Source organism: Somniosus microcephalus, chromosome 28, assembly GCF_052327205.1.
Source record: "Somniosus microcephalus isolate GS21.2 chromosome 28, FLI_Smic_1.0, whole genome shotgun sequence".
Classification (NCBI taxonomy): domain Eukaryota; kingdom Metazoa; phylum Chordata; class Chondrichthyes; order Squaliformes; family Somniosidae; genus Somniosus; species Somniosus microcephalus.
This window is the reverse complement of record NC_141014.1, coordinates 21,342,602-21,365,362: the sequence shown is the minus strand read 5'-3', so window position 1 is coordinate 21,365,362 and position 22,761 is coordinate 21,342,602. Positions and strand designations below refer to the sequence as shown.

General features: G+C 56.3%; 3 protein-coding genes, 2 non-coding genes and 8 pseudogenes across 5 annotated transcripts; all 13 read left to right on the top strand.

Annotated features, from left to right (window-relative positions):
- Positions 1 to 318: 318 nt before the first annotated feature.
- Positions 319 to 521, top strand: LOC147099083 (U2 spliceosomal RNA; annotated as a pseudogene).
- A 638-nt stretch (positions 522 to 1,159) lies between these two features.
- LOC147099082 (U2 spliceosomal RNA) lies at positions 1,160 to 1,274 on the top strand (annotated as a pseudogene).
- A 764-nt stretch (positions 1,275 to 2,038) lies between these two features.
- Positions 2,039 to 3,379, top strand: LOC147099081 (uncharacterized; annotated as a pseudogene).
- Positions 3,380 to 5,504: 2,125 nt separating this feature from the next.
- LOC147099080 (uncharacterized) lies at positions 5,505 to 6,833 on the top strand. Its single transcript, XM_085969277.1, has one exon. The coding sequence runs from the start codon at positions 5,505 to 5,507 to the stop codon at positions 6,831 to 6,833; it is 1,329 nt and encodes a 442-aa protein (XP_085825403.1).
- A 453-nt stretch (positions 6,834 to 7,286) lies between these two features.
- On the top strand, positions 7,287 to 7,503 carry LOC147099079 (U2 spliceosomal RNA; annotated as a pseudogene).
- Positions 7,504 to 8,141: 638 nt separating this feature from the next.
- On the top strand, positions 8,142 to 8,332 carry LOC147099078 (U2 spliceosomal RNA). The gene has a single exon (XR_015073996.1). It is a non-coding gene; the product is annotated as a U2 spliceosomal RNA (small nuclear RNA).
- A 638-nt stretch (positions 8,333 to 8,970) lies between these two features.
- On the top strand, positions 8,971 to 9,105 carry LOC147099077 (U2 spliceosomal RNA; annotated as a pseudogene).
- A 648-nt stretch (positions 9,106 to 9,753) lies between these two features.
- Positions 9,754 to 13,335, top strand: LOC147099076 (uncharacterized; annotated as a pseudogene).
- A 44-nt stretch (positions 13,336 to 13,379) lies between these two features.
- LOC147099075 (uncharacterized) lies at positions 13,380 to 14,708 on the top strand. The gene has a single exon (XM_085969276.1). It carries the CDS (start codon positions 13,380 to 13,382, stop codon positions 14,706 to 14,708), a length of 1,329 nt encoding a protein of 442 aa, XP_085825402.1.
- A 440-nt stretch (positions 14,709 to 15,148) lies between these two features.
- Positions 15,149 to 15,353, top strand: LOC147099074 (U2 spliceosomal RNA; annotated as a pseudogene).
- A 638-nt stretch (positions 15,354 to 15,991) lies between these two features.
- LOC147099073 (U2 spliceosomal RNA) lies at positions 15,992 to 16,182 on the top strand. Its single transcript, XR_015074088.1, has one exon. It is a non-coding gene; the product is annotated as a U2 spliceosomal RNA (small nuclear RNA).
- A 638-nt stretch (positions 16,183 to 16,820) lies between these two features.
- Positions 16,821 to 16,967, top strand: LOC147099072 (U2 spliceosomal RNA; annotated as a pseudogene).
- A 4,364-nt stretch (positions 16,968 to 21,331) lies between these two features.
- On the top strand, positions 21,332 to 22,660 carry LOC147099071 (uncharacterized). Its single transcript, XM_085969275.1, has one exon. The coding sequence runs from the start codon at positions 21,332 to 21,334 to the stop codon at positions 22,658 to 22,660; it is 1,329 nt and encodes a 442-aa protein (XP_085825401.1).
- Positions 22,661 to 22,761: the final 101 nt, after the last annotated feature.

Genomic DNA, 22,761 nt, shown 5'->3' with positions numbered 1-22,761 from the left:
ATGTGTATTATTAAGCCATATATAATACGGTTGGTGGATTGTAATGTAATGTATTTTGAGAAATGTTGGAATGCACCTCGGCCCCCCTTGGCCTGTATGACTTATAAAACATGTAATGAAAATGTACCTGTTTGTGTAAAGAGAGTACCATGTACTGCTTTCATCTGTAATATGATTTGTGGAGTGTATATTGTTATATATTGAAACATGCTTTGATATATGTAATGATAAATGTAATGTAATTTGTAAATTGAGTGCCATGTGCTGAAGTTAATTTGCACTGTACCAGATGTGGACTGCATTGTCATGTACATGAACAAAGATTTTTATGAATAAAGCATATATATTGAAATAAAAAAAAAAAAAAATCTGTTCTTATCAGTTTAATATCTGATACGTCCCCTATCTGGGGACCAAATATTAAATTGATTTTTGGAACAGGGAGATGGAACAGGGGCTTGCTCCGTCCACTCCACGCATCGACCTGGTATTGCAGTGCTTCCGGGAGCGGTGCAGCTTCCCCTCTTTGGGGTGGGAAGTCGCAAAAGTCAAAAGCAGAAAAAGTTTTCGCACCACTTTCAGCCGTGCTGTCTTTCCTTTGTAGAGCCGCTCGGGCTCGCCCTTGTCGTGCCGCCGCCTTACTTTTCACCCGCTCGCTGGCCGGCCGCGCCGCAGGCTAAGCAGCCGCCTTCGGGGGTGTTTTTCGCTCTGCGTTTGCATGTCAAAATTGTGTTTTTCTTTCTTATTTGCATATGGGGATGTGCCCTGGATTTCAGGGCGGGGCCTCGCCACCTTTCCCGCTCTGCAGCTGACCTGGACCGTGCTGCACCCTGTTGGATTTCTGAGCCACTGCGCCCGCCCCCGTTGGAAAAGGAGGGGGGAGGGGACGCCGCAAGCCCCGCCGGCGCGCTCCTGCGCGCCGCCCGGTTGGTTAATTGCTCGCAAAATGCAAATGCTTTCATGGCGTCATCTCCGCCGAAGGGAAGGGGGTGCCATACGGGCACGGCTTTTCGTCTGGCTTGCAAGTAAGTAAGCCCTGGCCGAAATTGCTCTCTTGCTGCAGGCCCGCCGTCGCACCTGCGCTCGGCCGACCGCGGCCAGATTGACGGAGAAGACAGAGGCCGAGGGACACTTGCGCGTCGGCGGGAGTTTACAGGCTATCGCTTCTCGGCCTTTTGGCTAAGATCAAGTGTAGTATCTGTTCTTATCAGTGTCGCGATACTGGTGTTTCTGGTTTGGCTGCATTTTCATGCTGGCTTCGGCCTTGATCCAATCAGAGCGATCTGCATAGATGGAGACTGAGGGAGCAGTGAGCGACGAAACCCGAGAAAGGAGCTATCGGGAGCAGAAACCGAAGCCGCCGGAGGAGCGATTGCGGGAGCCCAGAGTGGAGAGCGACCTGCAGCGCGAGGTGGCGGCTGACCATGCAGCGAGGTCGAGAGCCTGCAGCGGAGAGCGATCGGCAGGCGAGAGGGCGGCCAACGAAGGAGCGAGCTCGGGAGGCCGGGGCGGAGAGCGATTGGCAGGCATAACGTCGGCCAATGAGGAAGCGAGCCCGGGACTCCAGGGCGGAGAGCGATTGGCAGGCGAGACGAGGGCCAAGCAAGTAGCAAGCTTGGCAGCCCGGGGCAGAGAGCGATTGGCAGGCGCGACGGCGGCCAATGGAACAGCGAGCTCGAGAGCCTGGAGTGACGGGCGACCTGCAAGCGAGATTGCAGCAAACCGAGGAGCGAGACAGGGAGTCCGGAACACTGTCCGAGTCACAGTGAAGAAGGTGGAGGGACAATCGCCCATCGACCGCTCCCTTTTTGTGAAGAGGATCTTGACCGGATGCTGCGGATTCCAAGTTGCGGATATCTTCGCTCTGCAGGATTTCCCCAGCAGTGGACATTTTGATGTGACGTTCAGGAACGTCGCGGCATGCCTGAAATTTCTGCAGGCAGTTAAGGAAAAGGGGAGTGAAACGCTGCTTTCAGTTATGACTGCCGAGCCTCTATTCACTCTCCCAACACAAAGAAACCGGGTGGTCACTGTACACATGTACAACCCGCACATCCCTGTGGTCGATGTGCTGACGTTCCTCGGCAGATACGTCGACAGTGTCGGAAACAGCGTTGACGTAAATGACCTGTTTGGGATCTGGACCAGCAAACGCCAGATCAAAGTAACCCTGAAAGTGGATGCCAAAGGAGCCATCCAGCACCTCCCCTCCAGCTTCGCCATCGGTGGAAGCCGGGGCTACATGGTGTACGCGGGACAACCCAGGGTGTGTCGAACCTGCGGGAGATCCGGGCACGTGGCGGCGACCTGCACTGTCACCATCTGTCGCAACTGCAAGCAGGAAGGCCACTAGACGAAGGATTGCAAGGAGAGCAAGTGCTGCAACTTGTGCGGGGAGACAGGCCATCTCTACAAGGCCTGCCCAAGGCGCAGCAGCAGCTATGCGCAGGCAATTAAAGGACCTGTCAACAAGGCCGCCTCAAAGGAGACCAGCACCGCTCCCACCGCAGAGGCCCTCACTGGAAACGACCAAACCCAGGCAACCAGCACTCAGCCTCCTCCCCAACAGCCAGAGACCATGGAAGAGGAGGCAGCTGGAGAACAACAACTGGGAGAATGGCAGGAGGTCAAACGAAAGAACAAGAAAAAAAGCCTCCCCCAAAGAGAGAGGCCGCCAAAGTCCAGGCCTGTGGAAAAAAGGCGGCACCCGCCCCAAACGGGCAACACCAGCAGCTGCTCATCTGATGAGGAAGGGCAAGAAAAGAACAGTCACCAACAACAAAAAAAGTGGCTGAGCGAAAAGAAACAAACAGGAGTGATCACCGTGCCCCAGAACAGCGGAGGCAACGAAGGGCACAACGCAGCCCAGCTCCAGACCGCCGGGAGCGGCCAAGTTCCCGACGCTCCCCAGCTCCAGACCGCCGGGAGCGGCCAAGTGCCCGACGCTCCCCAGCTCCAGACCGCCGGGAGCGGCCAAGTGCCCGACGCTCCCCAGCTCCAGACCGCCGGGAGCGGCCAAGAGCCCGACGCTCCCCAGCTACAGACTGCCGGGAGCGGCCAAGTGCCCGACGCTCCCCAGCTCCAGACAACCGGGAGCAGCGGAGCGTCCACCATACCCCAGCTCCGGGAAACCGGGAGCAATGAAGCGACCGATGCACACCTGCTCCGGGAAACCGGGAGCCACGACACCACAGGCGACAGGCTGAGGGAAGAACCATCCACGAATGAGGAAGAAGACTTCTTCTCACCGCCGTCATCCCCCTGCCGGTACAGCAACCCCTCAAGAGACCAGGGCGAGTTCCTCAGCCCAGGGCAAGTACAGTTTTTCTCTAACACTGTGTGTATGCAGGTCCAGCCCCAAGGGATGGAAACAGCATAAAGGACTGCTTATTAAAATGGGACTTGAACTCTATTTAAAATTTAAAATGGCTTTAAAAATTACAAGCATAAACGTGCGTAGCATCAAAAGCACGACGCGATGTGTTTCCACCTTGGGGTACCTTGCCAAGGTCAAGGCCGACCTACTGTTCCTGCAGGAGTGCGGCCTACCGCACTTCAGCAACTACAGGCAGTGGTCGCGATGGTGGCCCCACGGCCAATCGATCTGGTCAGGAGGCAATGATTGCCGTGCCTCCGGCCTGGGTATTCTGCTGCGGGGAGGTGACTTCACCATCACCGAAGTTAAGGAGGTGGTGGGTGGTCGCCTCCTCGTAGCAGACGTACTGTACAAGAACGCCCCGCTCAGGCTGATCAATGTGTACGCCCCGGCTCTCAAGAACGAGCGGCTGGCCGTCTTCCAGCAGCTACCGCTGCTGCTGGCGACGTCCAGGCCGGTTATTCTGGGCGGTGACTTCAACTGCATCATCGATGCGGCTGGGCGATCCGGCAGAGCCGACAGCAAACTGGACGCCACGTCCAGACTCCTGATGGAAGCGGTAAAAGACGCCAAGCTGCACGACGTCTTCAGCAACCCTGCAGACGGAGCGCCGCGCAGATACACCTGGTCCAGGCCAGACGGGTCTGTCCGTTCCAGGATAGACTTCCTGTTTGTGTCCCAAGCTCTCTCGGTCAGATCCACCGACGTCAAGCCAGTGTTCTTCTCTGACCACTGCCTCTTACTAGCCGACTGTCACCCACAGGAAGACCAGAAAGTAGGCAGAGGGATATGGAAGCTGAACGTGAAACTGTTGACCCCAGAAAACATTGAGGAACTCAAAAGGGATTACAAAGGTTGGAGAACCGTGAAACCCCTCTTTGATTCCCCGGCGCACTGGTGGGAAACGATCAAGATGAACATCAAGAGGTTCTTCATCCTCAAAGGTGTTCAGAAGGCGAGAGAGGGACAGAGGGAAATGTCCCGACTCCAGAAAAGCATGCAGAATCTGCTCCTGCTGCAGTCGATGGGAGTCAATGTCGGGGAGGAACTCCAAGAGGTGAAGGGCCAGCAAGCCTCGCTCTATGCCTCAGAGTCCTCCAAGATCATCTTCCGCTCCAGAGTCCGCTCCGTGGAGCAGGACGAGACGTGCTCGCGTTTCTTCTTCCAAAAGGTACACAGAGGGAGCTCTGTGATCCACAGCCTGAAGGAGGAAGACGGCTCTGTGACGTCCTCGCAGCCTGACATGCGAAGGATCAGCAAATCCTTTTATGCCGGGCTGTACGACGCGAAGCCCACAGACAGCGCGGCCTCCCAGTCTTTCCTGTCGTCTATCTCGGAGGTGCTAGACGACAGCAAGCGGGAGAGTCTGGATCACCCGCTAACTCTGGACGAGCTGACAAAGGCCGTCCGGTCCTTCGAGACGAGTAAAACTCCCGGAAGCGACGGCCTACCGGTCGAGTTGTATTCGGCTCTGTGGGACTGGATGGGCCCAGACCTGCTGGAAGTGTACGGGGGTATGCTTCTGGCTGGCAGCATGTCAGAATCGATGAGGAAAGGCATCATCACCCTCATCTACAAGCAGAAGGGGGAGAGGGAAGAAATCAGAAACTGGCGGCCCATTTCGCTGCTTAATGTGGACTACAAGATTCTGTCCAAGGTCATCGCCAACAGGGTCAAGTCTGCTCTGGAGCTGGTGATCCACCCGGATCAGACCTGTGCCGTACCCGGCAGGAAGATCTCTGATAGCCTCGCGCTACTCAGGGATACGATCGCCTACGTGCGGGACAGGGGGGTGCACACCTGCTTAATCAGCTTGGACCAGGAGAAGGCTTTCGACAGAATATCGCACACGTACATGATGGACGTGCTCTCCAAAATGGGGTTTGGGGAGGGAATCTGCAATTGGATCCAACTGCTCTACACAGACATCAGTAGCGCAGTCCTAATCAACGGGTGGGAATCAGAAAGCTTCCCGATCAAATCTGGAGTCAGGCAGGGCTGTCCTCTCTCCTCCGTCTTGTTCGTGTGTTGTATCGAACCCTTTGCCCAATCCATCAGAAGGGATTCGAGCATTGGAGGGGTGACGATCCCAGGCAGCGGAGGCACTCAGGTTAAGACCTCCCTGTACATGGATGACGTCGCCGTCTTTTGCTCGGATCCGCTGTCGGTCCGCAGACTGCTGAGCATCTGCGACCAATTTGAACTGGCCTCGGGAGCGAAAGTAAATCGCAGCAAAAGCGAGGCCATGTTCTTTGGGAACTGGGCCGACCGATCCTTTGTCCCCTTCACCGTCAGGTCAGATTACCTGAAGGTGCTGGGAATATGGTTCGGAGCGGCTGGGGCATGCACAAAAAACTGGGAGGAGCGTATCTCCAAGGCACGCCAGAAACTGGGAATGTGGGAGCAGCGCTCCCTGTCGATCGTGGGAAGGAACCTGGTCATCAGGTGCGAAGTGCTGTCAGTGCTGCTGTACGTGGCGCAGGTGTGGCCCATACCCCGACCCTGCGCTGCCGCAGTCACCCGAGCCGTCTTCCACTTTATCTGGAGATCGAAAATGGACCGTGTCCGGAGGGACACGATGTACAAATCTCCAGAGAAAGGGGGAAAGAACGTACCAAACGTCGCCCTCATCCTGATGGCCACCTTTGTGTGCGGCTGCATCAAACTGTGCACGGACCCTCAGTACGCAAACACCAAGTGTCACTACGTGCTGAGGTTCTACCTGACCCCGGTGTTGCGAAGGATGGGTCTGGCGACGCTGCCGCGGAACGCTCCATCCAGTTGGACCGTGCCAGACCACCTGTCCTTCGTGGAAAAGTTTTTCACGGCAAACACCTTTGACCACAAAGCTGTCAAGCAGTGGTCAGCACGAAACGTCCTCGAGACCCTACGGGAAAAGGAGATGGTAGATCCTCTCGGATGGTTCCCTGAGCAGACTGTCGAAGTCATTTGGCAGAATGCCTCATCGCCAGAACTCACAAACAAGCACCAAGACGTAGCTTGGCTGGTGGTGAGAAGGGCCCTCCCCGTCAGATCCTTCATGCACTCCCGACGTCTCTGCTCCACCGCACGCTGTCCGCGAGGAGGCTGCGCTTGGGACGAGACCGTCATCCATCTCCTTCTGGAATGTGCCTTTGCACAGAAGGTCTGGAAAGAGATGCAGTGGTCTTTGTCGAGGTTCATCCCGAGCAGCTCGGTAACACAGGACTCTGTGCTCTACGGACTGTTCCCAGGGACGCACACCGAGACAAACATCAACTGCTGCTGGAAGATCATCAACTCGGTGAAAGACGCCCTTTGGTCTGCCCGAAACTTGCTGGTCTTCCAGAGCAAGGAGATGTCCACGACCGAGTGTTGCAGATTGGCACATTCCAAGGTCCGGGAGTACGTGCTGAGGGACGCACTAAAGGTTGGTGCCGCCGCCGCCAAGGCACGATGGGGAAGGGCCACAGTTTAAGGTCCTCCCGCCAGTGTACACTGAGGGGCTGAAACCAGTGGGAAACCCCCCCTCGGGCCGCATGACGTACAAGTGTGTTAATTGTAAAGCACTTGTAATCTGTGAATGTAAATAGAGTACCATGAACTGCATTCATGTGTATTATTAAGCCATATATAATACGGTTGGTGGATTGTAATGTAATGTATTTTGAGAAATGTTGGAATGCACCTCGGCCCCCCTTGGGCTGTATGACTTATAAAACATGTAATGAAAATGTACCTGTTTTGTGTAAAGAGAGTACCATGTACTGCTTTCATCTGTAATATGATTTGTGGAGTGTATATTGTAATATATTGAAACATGCTTTGATATATGTAATGATAAATGTAATGTAATTTGTAAATTGAGTGCCATGTGCTGAAGTTAATTTGCACTGTACCAGAGGTGGACTGCAGTGTCATGTACATGAACAAAGATTTTTATGAATAAAGCATATATATTGAAATAAAAAAAAAAAAAAAAAAAAAAAAAAAAATCTGTTCTTATCAGTTTAATATCTGATACGTCCCCTATCTGGGGACCAAATATTAAATTGATTTTTGGAACAGGGAGATGGAACAGGGGCTTGCTCCGTCCACTCCACGCATCGACCTGGTATTGCAGTGCTTCCGGGAGCGGTGCAGCTTCCCCTCTTTGGGGTGGGAAGTCGCAAAAGTCAAAAGCAGAAAAAGTTTTCGCACCACTTTCAGCCGTGCTGTCTTTCCTTTGTAGAGCCGCTCGGGCTCGCCCTTGTCGTGCCGCCGCCTTACTTTTCACCCGCTCGCTGGCCGGCCGCGCCGCAGGCTAAGCAGCCGCCTTCGGGGGTGTTTTTCGCTCTGCGTTTGCATGTCAAAATTGTGTTTTTCTTTCTTATTTGCATATGGGGACGTGCCCTGGATTTCAGGGCGGGGCCTCGCCACCTTTCCCGCTCTGCAGCTGACCTGGACCGTGCTGCACCCTGTTGGATTTCTGAGCCACTGCGCCCGCCCCCGTTGGAAAAGGAGGGGGGAGGGGACACCGCAAGCCCCGCCGGCGCGCTCCTGCGCGCCGCCCGGTTGGTTAATTGCTCGCAAAATGCAAATGCTTTCATGGCGTCATCTCCGCCGAAGGGAAGGGGGTGCCATACGGGCACGGCTTTTCGTCTGGCTTGCAAGTAAGTAAGCCCTGGCCGAAATTGCTCTCTTGCTGCAGGCCCGCCGTCGCACCTGCGCTCGGCCGACCGCGGCCAGATTGACGGAGAAGACAGAGGCCGAGGGACACTTGCGCGTCGGCGGGAGTTTACAGGCTATCGCTTCTCGGCCTTTTGGCTAAGATCAAGTGTAGTATCTGTTCTTATCAGTTTAATATCTGATACGTCCCCTATCTGGGGACCAAATATTAAATTGATTTTTGGAACAGGGAGATGGAACAGGGGCTTGCTCCGTCCACTCCACGCATCGACCTGGTATTGCAGTGCTTCCGGGAGCGGTGCAGCTTCCCCTCTTTGGGGTGGGAAGTCGCAAAAGTCAAAAGCAGAAAAAGTTTTCGCACCACTTTCAGCCGTGCTGTCTTTCCTTTGTAGAGCCGCTCGGGCTCGCCCTTGTCGTGCCGCCGCCTTACTTTTCACCCGCTCGCTGGCCGGCCGCGCTGCAGGCTAAGCAGCCGCCTTCGGGGGTGTTTTTCGCTCTGCGTTTGCATGTCAAAATTGTGTTTTTCTTTCTTATTTGCATATGGGGACGTGCCCTGGATTTCAGGGCGGGGCCTCGCCACCTTTCCCGCTCTGCAGCTGACCTGGACCGTGCTGCAGCCTGTTGGATTTCTGAGCCACTGCGCCCGCCCCCGTTGGAAAAGGAGGGGGGAGGGGACGCCGCAAGCCCCGCCGGCGCGCTCCTGCGCGCCGCCCGGTTGGTTAATTGCTCGCAAAATGCAAATGCTTTCATGGCGTCATCTCCGCCGAAGGGAAGGGGGTGCCATACGGGCACGGCTTTTCGTCTGGCTTGCAAGTAAGTAAGCCCTGGCCGAAATTGCTCTCTTGCTGCAGGCCCGCCGTCGCACCTGCGCTCGGCCGACCGCGGCCAGATTGACGGAGAAGACCGAGGCCGAGGGACACTTGCGCGTCGGCGGGAGTTTACAGGCTATCGCTTCTCGGCCTTTTGGCTAAGATCAAGTGTAGTATCTGCTTGATTCTGATGCTAATTGACCTTGTGTCGCGATACTGGTGTTTCTGGTTTGGCTGCATTTTCATGCTGGCTTCGGCCTTGATCCAATCAGAGCAGAGCGATCTGCATAGATGGCGACTGAGGGAGCAGTGAGCGAGGAAACCCGAGAAAGGAGCTATCGGGAGCAGAAACCGAGGCCGCCGGAGGAGGAGCGATTGCGGGAGCCCGGAGTGGAGAGCGACCTGCAGCGCGAGGTGGCGGCCGACCATGCAGCGAGGTCGAGAGCCTGCAGCGGAGAGCGATCGGCAGGCGAGAGGGCGGCCAACGAAGGAGCGAGCTCGGGAGGCCGGGGCGGAGAGCGATTGGCAGGCATGACGTCGGCCAATGAGGAAGCGAGCCCGGGACTCCAGGGCGGAGAGCGATTGGCAGGCGAGACGAGGGCCAAGCAAGCAGCAAGCTTGGCAGCCCGGGGCAGAGAGCGATTGGCAGGCGCGACGGCGGCCAATGGAACAGCGAGCTCGAGAGCCTGGAGTGACGGGCGACCTGCAAGCGAGATTGCAGCAAACCGAGGAGCGAGACAGGGAGTCCGGAACACTGTCCGAGTCACAGTGAAGAAGGTGGAGGGACAATCGCCCATCGACCGCTCCCTTTTTGTGAAGAGGATCTTGACCGGATGCTGCGGTTTCCAAGTTGCGGATATCTTCGCTCTGCAGGATTTCCCCAGCAGTGGACATTTTGATGTGACGTTCAGGAACGTCGCGGCATGCCTGAAATTTCTGCAGGCAGTTAAGGAAAAGGGGAGTGAAACGCTGCTTTCAGTTATGACTGCCGAGCCTCTATTCACTCTCCCAACACAAAGAAACCGGGTGGTCACTGTACACATGTACAACCCGCACATCCCTGTGGTCGATGTGCTGACGTTCCTCGGCAGATACGTCGACAGTGTCGGGAACAGCGTTGACGTAAATGACCTGTTTGGGATCTGGACCAGCAAACGCCAGATCAAAGTAACCCTGAAAGTGGATGCCAAAGGAGCCATCCAGCACCTCCCCTCCAGCTTCGCCATCGGTGGAAGCCGGGGCTACATGGTGTACGCGGGACAACCCAGGGTGTGTCGAACCTGCGGGAGATCCGGGCACGTGGCGGCGACCTGCACTGTCACCATCTGTCGCAACTGCAAGCAGGAAGGCCACCAGACGAAGGATTGCAAGGAGAGCAAGTGCTGCAACTTGTGCGGGGAGACAGGCCATCTCTACAAGGCCTGCCCAAGGCGCAGCAGCAGCTATGCGCAGGCAATTAAAGGACCTGTCAACAAGGCCGCCTCAAAGGAGACCAGCACCGCTCCCACCGCAGAGGCCCTCACTGGAAACGACCAAACCCAGGCAACCAGCACTCAGCCTCCTCCCCAACAGCCAGAGACCATGGAAGAGGAGGCAGCTGGAGAACAACAACTGGGAGAATGGCAGGAGGTCAAACGAAAGAACAAGAAAAAAAGCCTCCCCCAAAGAGAGAGGCCGCCAAAGTCCAGGCCTGTGGAAAAAAGGCGGCACCCGCCCCAAACGGGCAACACCAGCAGCTGCTCATCTGATGAGGAAGGGCAAGAAAAGAACAGTCACCAACAACAAAAAAAGTGGCTGAGCGAAAAGAAACAAACAGGAGTGATCACCGTGCCCCAGAACACCGGTAGCAACGAAGGGCACAATGCAGCCCAGCTCCAGACCGCCGGGAGCGGCCAAGTTCCCGACGCTCCCCAGCTCCAGACCGCCGGGAGTGGCCAAGTGCCCGACGCTCCCCAGCTCCAGACCGCCGGGAGCGGCCAAGTGCCCGACGCTCCCCAGCTCCAGACCGCCGGGAGCGGCCAAGAGCCCGACGCTCCCCAGCTACAGACTGCCGGGAGCGGCCAAGTGCCCGACGTCCCCCAGCTCCAGACCGCCGGGGGCGGCCAAGTGCCCGACGCTCCCCAGCTCCAGACAACCGGGAGCAGCGGAGCGTCCACCATACCCCAGCTCCGGGAAACCGGGAGCAATGAAGCGACCGATGCACACCTGCTCCGGGAAACCGGGAGCCACGACACCACAGGCGACAGGCTGAGGGAAGAACCATCCACGAATGAGGAAGAAGACTTCTTCTCACCGCCGTCATCCCCCTGCCGGTACAGCAACCCCTCAAGAGACCAGGGCGAGTTCCTCAGCCCAGGGCAAGTACAGTTTTTCTCTAACACTGTGTGTATGCAGGTCCAGCCCCAAGGGATGGAAACAGCATAAAGGACTGCTTATTAAAATGGGACTTGAACTCTATTTAAAATTTAAAATGGGTTTAAAAATTGCAAGCATAAACGTGCGTAGCATCAAAAGCACGACGCGATGTGTTTCCACCTTGGGGTACCTTGCCAAGGTCAAGGCCGACCTACTGTTCCTGCAGGAGTGCGGCCTACCGCACTTCAGCAACTACAGGCAGTGGTCGCGATGGTGGCCCCACGGCCAATCGATCTGGTCAGGAGGCAACGATTGCCGTGCCTCCGGCCTGGGTATTCTGCTGCGGGGAGGTGACTTCACCATCACCGAAGTTAAGGAGGTTGTGGGTGGCCGCCTCCTCGTAGCAGACGTACTGTACAAGAACGCCCCGCTCAGGCTGATCAATGTGTACGCCCCGGCTCTCAAGAACGAGCGGCTGGCCGTCTTCCAGCAGCTACCGCTGCTGCTGGCGACGTCCAGGCCGGTTATTCTGGGCGGTGACTTCAACTGCATCATCGATGCGGCTGGGCGATCCGGCAGAGCCGACAGCAAACTGGACGCCACGTCCAGACTCCTGATGGAAGCGGTAAAAGACGCCAAGCTGCACGACATCTTCAGCAACCCTGCAGATGGAGCGCCGCGCAGATACACCTGGTCCAGGCCAGACGGGTCTGTCCGTTCCAGGATAGACTTCCTGTTTGTGTCCCAAGCTCTCTCGGTCAGATCCACCGACGTCAAGCCGGTGTTCTTCTCTGACCACTGCCTCTTACTAGCCGACTGTCACCCACAGGAAGACCAGAAAGTAGGCAGAGGGATATGGAAGCTGAACGTGAAACTGTTGACCCCAGAAAACATTGAGGAACTCAAAAGGGATTACAAAGGTTGGAGAACCGTGAAACCCCTCTTTGATTCCCCGGCGCACTGGTGGGAAACGATCAAGACGAACATCAAGAGGTTCTTCATCCTCAAAGGTGTTCAGAAGGCGAGAGGGACAGAGGGAAATGTCCCGACTCCAGAAAAGCATGCAGAATCTGCTCCTGCTGCAGTCGATGGGAGTCAATGTCGGGGAGGAACTCCAAGAGGTGAAGGGCCAGCAAGCCTCGCTCTATGCCTCAGAGTCCTCCAAGATCATCTTCCGCTCCAGAGTCCGCTCCGTGGAGCAGGACGAGACGTGCTCGCGTTTCTTCTTCCAAAAGGTACACAGAGGGAGCTCTGTGATCCACAGCCTGAAGGAGGAAGACGGCTCTGTGACGTCCTCGCAGCCTGACATGCGAAGGATCAGCAAATCCTTTTATGCCGGGCTGTACGACGCGAAGCCCACAGACAGCGCGGCCTCCCAGTCTTTCCTGTCGTCTATCTCGGAGGTGCTAGACGACAGCAAGCGGGAGAGTCTGGATCACCCGCTAACTCTGGACGAGCTGACAAAGGCCGTCCTGTCCTTCGAGACGAGTAAAACTCCCGGAAGCGACGGCCTACCGGCCGAGTTGTATTCGGCTCTGTGGGACTGGATGGGCCCAGACCTGCTGGAAGTGTACGGGGGTATGCTTCTGGCTGGCAGCATGTCAGAATCGATGAGGAAAGGCATCATCACCCTCATCTACAAGCAGAAGGGGGAGAGGGAAGAAATCAGAAACTGGCGGCCCATTTCACTGCTTAATGTGGACTACAAGATTCTGTCCAAGGTCATCGCCAACAGGGTCAAGTCTGCTCTGGAGCTGGTGATCCACCCGGATCAGACCTGTGCCGTACCCGGCAGGAAGATCTCTGATAGCCTCGCGCTACTCAGGGATACGATCGCCTACGTGCGGGACAGGGGGGTGCACACCTGCTTAATCAGCTTGGACCAGGAGAAGGCTTTCGACAGAATATCGCACACGTACATGATGGACGTGCTCTCCAAAATGGGGTTTGGGGAGGGAATCTGCAATTGGATCCAACTGCTCTACACAGACATCAGTAGCGCAGTCCTAATCAACAGGTGGGAATCAGAAAGCTTCCCGATCAAATCTGGAGTCAGGCAGGGCTGTCCTCTCTCCTCCGTCTTGTTCGTGTGTTGTATCGAACCCTTTGCCCAATCCATCAGAAGGGATTCGAGCATTGGAGGGGTGACGATCCCAGGCAGCGGAGGCACTCAGGTTAAGACCTCCCTGTACATGGATGACGTCGCCGTCTTTTGCTCGGATCCGCTGTCGGTCCGCAGACTGCTGAGCATCTGCGACCAATTTGAACTGGCCTCGGGAGCGAAAGTAAATCGCAGCAAAAGCGAGGCCATGTTCTTTGGGAACTGGGCCGACCGATCCTTTGTCCCCTTCACCGTCAGGTCAGATTACCTGAAGGTGCTGGGAATATGGTTCGGAGCGGCTGGGGCATGCACAAAAAACTGGGAGGAGCGTATCTCCAAGGCACGCCAGAAACTGGGAATGTGGGAGCAGCGCTCCCTGTCGATCGTGGGAAAGAACCTGGTCATCAGGTGCGAAGTGCTGTCAGTGCTGCTGTACGTGGCGCAGGTGTGGCCCATACCCCGACCCTGCGCCGCCGCAGTCACCCGAGCCGTCTTCCACTTTATCTGGAGATCGAAAATGGACCGTGTCCGGAGGGACACGATGTACAAATCTCCAGAGAAAGGGGGAAAGAACGTACCAAACGTCGCCCTCATCCTGATGGCCACCTTTGTGTGCGGCTGCATCAAACTGTGCACGGACCCTCAGTACGCAAACACCAAGTGTCACTACGTGCTGAGGTTCTACCTGACCCCGGTGTTGCGAAGGATGGGTCTGGCGACGCTGCCGCGGAACGCTCCATCCAGTTGGACCGTGCCAGACCACCTGTCCTTCGTGGAAAAGTTTTTCACGGCAAACACCTTTGACCACAAAGCTGTCAAGCAGTGGTCAGCACGAAACGTCCTCGAGACCCTACGGGAAAAGGAGATGGTAGATCCTCTCGGATGGTTCCCTGAGCAGACTGTCGAAGTCATTTGGCAGAATGCCTCATCGCCAGAACTCACAAACAAGCACCAAGACGTAGCTTGGCTGGTGGTGAGAAGGGCCCTCCCCGTCAGATCCTTCATGCACTCCCGACGTCTCTGCTCCACCGCACGCTGTCCGCGAGGAGGCTGCGCTTGGGACGAGACCGTCATCCATCTCCTTCTGGAATGTGCCTTTGCACAGAAGGTCTGGAAAGAGATGCAGTGGTCTTTGTCGAGGTTCATCCCGAGCAGCTCGGTAACACAGGACTCTGTGCTCTACGGACTGTTCCCAGGGACGCACACCGAGACAAACATCAACTGCTGCTGGAAGATCATCAACTCGGTGAAAGACGCCCTTTGGTCTGCCCGAAACTTGCTGGTCTTCCAGAGCAAGGAGATGTCCACGACCGAGTGTTGCAGATTGGCACATTCCAAGGTCCGGGAGTACGTGCTGAGGGACGCACTAAAGGTTGGTGCCGCCGCCGCCAAGGCACGATGGGGAAGGGCCACAGTTTAAGGTCCTCCCGCCAGTGTACACTGAGGGGCTGAAACCAGTGGGAAACCCCCCCTCGGGCCGCATGACGTACAAGTGTGTTAATTGTAAAGCACTTGTAATCTGTGAATGTAAATAGAGTACCATGAACTGCATTCATGTGTATTATTAAGCCATATATAATACGGTTGGTGGATTGTAATGTAATGTATTTTGAGAAATGTTGGAATGCATCTCGGCCCCCCTTGGGCTGTATGACTGATAAAACATGTAATGAAAATGTACCTGTTTGTGTAAAGAGAGTACCATGTACTGCTTTCATCTGTAATATGATTTGTGGAGTGTATATTGTTATATATTGAAACATGTAATGATAAATGTAATGTAATTTGTAAATTGAGTGCCATGTGCTGAAGTTAATTTGCACTGTACCAGATGTGGACTGCATTGTCATGTACATGAACAAAGATTTTTATGAATAAAGCATATATATTGAAATAAAAAAATAAAAAAAAATCTGTTCTTATCAGTTTAATATCTGATACGTCCCCTATCTGGGGACCAAATATTAAATTGATTTTTGGAACAGGGAGATGGAACAGGGGCTTGCTCCGTCCACTCCACGCATCGACCTGGTATTGCAGTGCTTCCGGGAGCGGTGCAGCTTCCCCTCTTTGGGGTGGGAAGTCGCAAAAGTCAAAAGCAGAAAAAGTTTTCGCACCACTTTCAGCCGTGCTGTCTTTCCTTTGTAGAGCCGCTCGGGCTCGCCCTTGTCGTGCCGCCGCCTTACTTTTCACCCGCTCGCTGGCCGGCCGCGCCGCAGGCTAAGCAGCCGCCTTCGGGGGTGTTTTTCGCTCTGCGTTTGCATGTCAAAATTGTGTTTTTCTTTCTTATTTGCATATGGGGACGTGCCCTGGATTTCAGGGCGGGGCCTCGCCACCTTTCCCGCTCTGCAGCTGACCTGGACCGTGCTGCACCCTGTTGGATTTCTGAGCCACTGCGCCCGCCCCCGTTGGAAAAGGAGGGGGGAGGGGACACCGCAAGCCCCGCCGGCGCGCTCCTGCGCGCCGCCCGGTTGGTTAATTGCTCGCAAAATGCAAATGCTTTCATGGCGTCATCTCCGCCGAAGGGAAGGGGGTGCCATACGGGCACGGCTTTTCGTCTGGCTTGCAAGTAAGTAAGCCCTGGCCGAAATTGCTCTCTTGCTGCAGGCCCGCCGTCGCACCTGCGCTCGGCCGACCGCGGCCAGATTGACGGAGAAGACAGAGGCCGAGGGACACTTGCGCGTCGGCGGGAGTTTACAGGCTATCGCTTCTCGGCCTTTTGGCTAAGATCAAGTGTAGTATCTGTTCTTATCAGTTTAATATCTGATACGTCCCCTATCTGAGGACCAAATATTAAATTGATTTTTGGAACAGGGAGATGGAACAGGGGCTTGCTCCGTCCACTCCACGCATCGACCTGGTATTGCAGTGCTTCCGGGAGCGGTGCAGCTTCCCCTCTTTGGGGTGGGAAGTCGCAAAAGTCAAAAGCAGAAAAAGTTTTCGCACCACTTTCAGCCGTGCTGTCTTTCCTTTGTAGAGCCGCTCGGGCTCGCCCTTGTCGTGCCGCCGCCTTACTTTTCACCCGCTCGCTGGCCGGCCGCGCCGCAGGCTAAGCAGCCGCCTTCGGGGGTGTTTTTCGCTCTGCGTTTGCATGTCAAAATTGTGTTTTTCTTTCTTATTTGCATATGGGGACGTGCCCTGGATTTCAGGGCGGGGCCTCGCCACCTTTCCCGCTCTGCAGCTGACCTGGACCGTGCTGCACCCTGTTGGATTTCTGAGCCACTGCGCCCGCCCCCGTTGGAAAAGGAGGGGGGAGGGGACACCGCAAGCCCCGCCGGCGCGCTCCTGCGCGCCGCCCGGTTAGTTAATTGCTCGCAAAATGCAAATGCTTTCATGGCGTCATCTCCGCCGAAGGGAAGGGGGTGCCATACGGGCACGGCTTTTCGTCTGGCTTGCAAGTAAGTAAGCCCTGGCCGAAATTGCTCTCTTGCTGCAGGCCCGCCGTCGCACCTGCGCTCGGCCGACCGCGGCCAGATTGACGGAGAAGACAGAGGCCGAGGGACACTTGCGCGTCGGCGGGAGTTTACAGGCTATCGCTTCTCGGCCTTTTGGCTAAGATCAAGTGTAGTATCTGTTCTTATCAGTATCTGCTTGATTCTGATGCAAATTGACCTTGTGTCGCGATACTGGTGTTTCTGGTTTGGCTGCATTTTCATGCTGGCTTCGGCCTTGATCCAATCAGAGCAGAGCGATCTGCATAGATGGCGACTGAGGGAGCAGTGAGCGAGGAAACCCGAGAAAGGAGCTATCGGGAGCAGAAACCGAGGCCGCCGGAGGAGGAGCGATTGCGGGAGCCCGGAGTGGAGAGCGACCTGCAGCGCGAGGTGGCGGCCGACCATGCAGCGAGGTCGAGAGCCTGCAGCGGAGAGCGATCGGCAGGCGAGAGGGCGGCCAACGAAGGAGCGAGCTCGGGAGGCCGGGGCGGAGAGCGATTGGCAGGCATGACGTCGGCCAATGAGGAAGCGAGCCCGGGACTCCAGGGCGGAGAGCGATTGGCAGGCGAGACGAGGGCCAAGCAAGCAGCAAGCTTGGCAGCCCGGGGCAGAGAGCGATTGGCAGGCGCGACGGCGGCCAATGGAACAGCGAGCTCGAGAGCCTGGAGTGACGGGCGACCTGCAAGCGAGATTGCAGCAAACCGAGGAGCGAGACAGGGAGTCCGGAACACTGTCCGAGTCACAGTGAAGAAGGTGGAGGGACAATCGCCCATCGACCGCTCCCTTTTTGTGAAGAGGATCTTGACCGGATGCTGCGGTTTCCAAGTTGCGGATATCTTCGCTCTGCAGGATTTCCCCAGCAGTGGACATTTTGATGTGACGTTCAGGAACGTCGCGGCATGCCTGAAATTTCTGCAGGCAGTTAAGGAAAAGGGGAGTGAAACGCTGCTTTCAGTTATGACTGCCGAGCCTCTATTCACTCTCCCAACACAAAGAAACCGGGTGGTCACTGTACACATGTACAACCCGCACATCCCTGTGGTCGATGTGCTGACGTTCCTCGGCAGATACGTCGACAGTGTCGGGAACAGCGTTGACGTAAATGACCTGTTTGGGATCTGGACCAGCAAACGCCAGATCAAAGTAACCCTGAAAGTGGATGCCAAAGGAGCCATCCAGCACCTCCCCTCCAGCTTCGCCATCGGTGGAAGCCGGGGCTACATGGTGTACGCGGGACAACCCAGGGTGTGTCGAACCTGCGGGAGATCCGGGCACGTGGCGGCGACCTGCACTGTCACCATCTGTCGCAACTGCAAGCAGGAAGGCCACCAGACGAAGGATTGCAAGGAGAGCAAGTGCTGCAACTTGTGCGGGGAGACAGGCCATCTCTACAAGGCCTGCCCAAGGCGCAGCAGCAGCTATGCGCAGGCAATTAAAGGACCTGTCAACAAGGCCGCCTCAAAGGAGACCAGCACCGCTCCCACCGCAGAGGCCCTCACTGGAAACGACCAAACCCAGGCAACCAGCACTCAGCCTCCTCCCCAACAGCCAGAGACCATGGAAGAGGAGGCAGCTGGAGAACAACAACTGGGAGAATGGCAGGAGGTCAAACGAAAGAACAAGAAAAAAAGCCTCCCCCAAAGAGAGAGGCCGCCAAAGTCCAGGCCTGTGGAAAAAAGGCGGCACCCGCCCCAAACGGGCAACACCAGCAGCTGCTCATCTGATGAGGAAGGGCAAGAAAAGAACAGTCACCAACAACAAAAAAAGTGGCTGAGCGAAAAGAAACAAACAGGAGTGATCACCGTGCCCCAGAACACCGGTAGCAACGAAGGGCACAATGCAGCCCAGCTCCAGACCGCCGGGAGCGGCCAAGTTCCCGACGCTCCCCAGCTCCAGACCGCCGGGAGTGGCCAAGTGCCCGACGCTCCCCAGCTCCAGACCGCCGGGAGCGGCCAAGTGCCCGACGCTCCCCAGCTCCAGACCGCCGGGAGCGGCCAAGAGCCCGACGCTCCCCAGCTACAGACTGCCGGGAGCGGCCAAGTGCCCGACGTCCCCCAGCTCCAGACCGCCGGGAGCGGCCAAGTGCCCGACGCTCCCCAGCTCCAGACCGCCGGGAGCGGCCAAGAGCCCGACGCTCCCCAGCTACAGACTGCCGGGAGCGGCCAAGTGCCCGACGCTCCCCAGCTCCAGACAACCGGGAGCAGCGGAGCGTCCACCATCCCCCAGCTCCGGGAAACCGGGAGCAATGAAGCGACCGATGCACACCTGCTCCGGGAAACCGGGAGCCACGACACCACAGACGACAGGCTGAGGGAAGAACCATCCACGAATGAGGAAGAAGACTTCTTCTCACCGCCGTCATCCCCCTGCCGGTACAGCAACCCCTCAAGAGACCAGGGCGAGTTCCTCAGCCCAGGGCAAGTACAGTTTTTCTCTGACACTGTGTGTATGCAGGTCCAGCCCCAAGGGATGGAAACAGCATAAAGGACTGCTTATTAAAATGGGACTTGAACTCTATTTAAAATTTAAAATGGGTTTAAAAATTGCAAGCATAAACGTGCGTAGCATCAAAAGCACGACGCGATGTGTTTCCACCTTGGGGTACCTTGCCAAGGTCAAGGCCGACCTACTGTTCCTGCAGGAGTGCGGCCTACCGCACTTCAGCAACTACAGGCAGTGGTCGCGATGGTGGCCCCACGGCCAATCGATCTGGTCAGGAGGCAACGATTGCCGTGCCTCCGGCCTGGGTATTCTGCTGCGGGGAGGTGACTTCACCATCACCGAAGTTAAGGAGGTGGTGGGTGGCCGCCTCCTCGTAGCAGACGTACTGTACAAGAATGCCCCGCTCAGGCTGATCAATGTGTACGCCCCGACTCTCAAGAACGAGCGGCTGGCCGTCTTCCAGCAGCTACCGCTGCTGCTGGCGACGTCCAGGCCGGTTATTCTGGGCGGTGACTTCAACTGCATCATCGATGCGGCTGGGCGATCCGGCAGAGCCGACAGCAAACTGGACGCCACGTCCAGACTCCTGATGGAAGCGGTAAAAGACGCCAAGCTGCACGACATCTTCAGCAACCCTGCAGATGGAGCGCCGCGCAGATACACCTGGTCCAGGCCAGACGGGTCTGTCCGTTCCAGGATAGACTTCCTGTTTGTGTCCCAAGCTCTCTCGGTCAGATCCACCGACGTCAAGCCGGTGTTCTTCTCTGACCACTGCCTCTTACTAGCCGACTGTCACCCACAGGAAGACCAGAAAGTAGGCAGAGGGATATGGAAGCTGAACGTGAAACTGTTGACCCCAGAAAACATTGAGGAACTCAAAAGGGATTACAAAGGTTGGAGAACCGTGAAACCCCTCTTTGATTCCCCGGCGCACTGGTGGGAAACGATCAAGACGAACAGCAAGAGGTTCTTCATCCTCAAAGGTGTTCAGAAGGCGAGAGAGGGACAGAGGGAAATGTCCCGACTCCAGAAAAGCATGCAGAATCTGCTCCTGCTGCAGTCGATGGGAGTCAATGTCGGGGAGGAACTCCAAGAGGTGAAGGGCCAGCAAGCCTCGCTCTATGCCTCAGAGTCCTCCAAGATCATCTTCCGCTCCAGAGTCCGCTCCGTGGAGCAGGACGAGACGTGCTCGCGTTTCTTCTTCCAAAAGGTACACAGAGGGAGCTCTGTGATCCACAGCCTGAAGGAGGAAGACGGCTCTGTGACGTCCTCGCAGCCTGACATGCGAAGGATCAGCAAATCCTTTTATGCCGGGCTGTACGACGCGAAGCCCACAGACAGCGCGGCCTCCCAGTCTTTCCTGTCGTCTATCTCGGAGGTGCTAGACGACAGCAAGCGGGAGAGTCTGGATCACCCGCTAACTCTGGACGAGCTGACAAAGGCCGTCCAGTCCTTCGAGACGAGTAAAACTCCCGGAAGCGACGGCCTACCGGTCGAGTTGTATTCGGCTCTGTGGGACTGGATGGGCCCAGACCTGCTGGAAGTGTACGGGGGTATGCTTCTGGCTGGCAGCATGTCAGAATCGATGAGGAAAGGCATCATCACCCTCATCTACAAGCAGAAAGGGGAGAGGGAAGAAATCAGAAACTGGCGGCCCATTTCGCTGCTTAATGTGGACTACAAGATTCTGTCCAAGGTCATCGCCAACAGGGTCAAGTCTGCTCTGGAGCTGGTGATCCACCCAGATCACACCTGTGCCGTACCCGGCAGGAAGATCTCTGATAGCCTCGCGCTACTCAGGGATACGATCGCCTACGTGCGGGACAGGGGGGTGCACACCTGCTTAATCAGCTTGGACCAGGAGAAGGCTTTCGACAGAATATCGCACACGTACATGATGGACGTGCTCTCCAAAATGGGGTTTGGGGAGGGAATCTGCAATTGGATCCAACTGCTCTACACAGACATCAGTAGCGCAGTCCTAATCAACGGGTGGGAATCAGAAAGCTTCCCGATCAAATCTGGAGTCAGGCAGGGCTGTCCTCTCTCCTCCGTCTTGTTCGTGTGTTGTATCGAACCCTTTGCCCAATCCATCAGAAGGGATTCGAGCATTGGAGGGGTGACGATCCCAGGCAGCGGAGGCACTCAGGTTAAGACCTCCCTGTACATGGATGACGTCGCCGTCTTTTGCTCGGATCCGCTGTCGGTCCGCAGACTGCTGAGCATCTGCGACCAATTTGAACTGGCCTCGGGAGCGAAAGTAAATCGCAGCAAAAGCGAGGCCATGTTCTTTGGGAACTGGGCCGACCGATCCTTTGTCCCCTTCACCGTCAGGTCAGATTACCTGAAGGTGCTGGGAATATGGTTCGGAGCGGCTGGGGCATGCACAAAAAACTGGGAGGAGCGTATCTCCAAGGCACGCCAGAAACTGGGAATGTGGGAGCAGCGCTCCCTGTCGATCGTGGGAAGGAACCTGGTCATCAGGTGCGAAGTGCTGTCAGTGCTGCTGTACGTGGCGCAGGTGTGGCCCATACCCCGACCCTGCGCCGCCGCAGTCACCCGAGCCGTCTTCCACTTTATCTGGAGATCGAAAATGGACCGTGTCCGGAGGGACACGATGTACAAATCTCCAGAGAAAGGGGGAAAGAACGTACCAAACGTCGCCCTCATCCTGATGGCCACCTTTGTGTGCGGCTGCATCAAACTGTGCACGGACCCTCAGTACGCAAACACCAAGTGTCACTACGTGCTGAGGTTCTACCTGACCCCGGTGTTGCGAAGGATGGGTCTGGCGACGCTGCCGCGGAACGCTCCATCCAGTTGGACCGTGCCAGACCACCTGTCCTTCGTGGAAAAGTTTTTCACGGCAAACACCTTTGACCACAAAGCTGTCAAGCAGTGGTCAGCACGAAACGTCCTCGAGACCCTACGGGAAAAGGAGATGGTAGATCCTCTCGGATGGTTCCCTGAGCAGACTGTCGAAGTCATTTGGCAGAATGCCTCATCGCCAGAACTCACAAACAAGCACCAAGACGTAGCTTGGCTGGTGGTGAGAAGGGCCCTCCCCGTCAGATCCTTCATGCACTCCCGACGTCTCTGCTCCACCGCACGCTGTCCGCGAGGAGGCTGCGCTTGGGACGAGACCGTCATCCATCTCCTTCTGGAATGTGCCTTTGCACAGAAGGTCTGGAAAGAGATGCAGTGGTCTTTGTCGAGGTTCATCCCGAGCAGCTCGGTAACACAGGACTCTGTGCTCTACGGACTGTTCCCAGGGACGCACACCGAGACAAACATCAACTGCTGCTGGAAGATCATCAACTCGGTGAAAGACGCCCTTTGGTCTGCCCGAAACTTGCTGATCTTCCAGAGCAAGGAGATGTCCACGACCGAGTGTTGCAGATTGGCACATTCCAAGGTCCGGGAGTACGTGCTGAGGGACGCACTAAAGGTTGGTGCCGCCGCCGCCAAGGCACGATGGGGAAGGGCCACAGTTTAAGGCCCTCCCGCCAGTGTACACTGAGGGGCTGAAACCAGTGGAAAACCCCCCCTCGGGCCGCATGATGTACAAGTGTGTTAATTGTAAAGCACTTGTAACCT

Coding starts and splice junctions, on each gene's coding strand:
- LOC147099080 (XM_085969277.1), top strand. CDS start 5,505: ATGGATGACGTCGCCGTCTTTTGCTCGGATCCGCTGTCGGTCCGCAGA.
- LOC147099075 (XM_085969276.1), top strand. CDS start 13,380: ATGGATGACGTCGCCGTCTTTTGCTCGGATCCGCTGTCGGTCCGCAGA.
- LOC147099071 (XM_085969275.1), top strand. CDS start 21,332: ATGGATGACGTCGCCGTCTTTTGCTCGGATCCGCTGTCGGTCCGCAGA.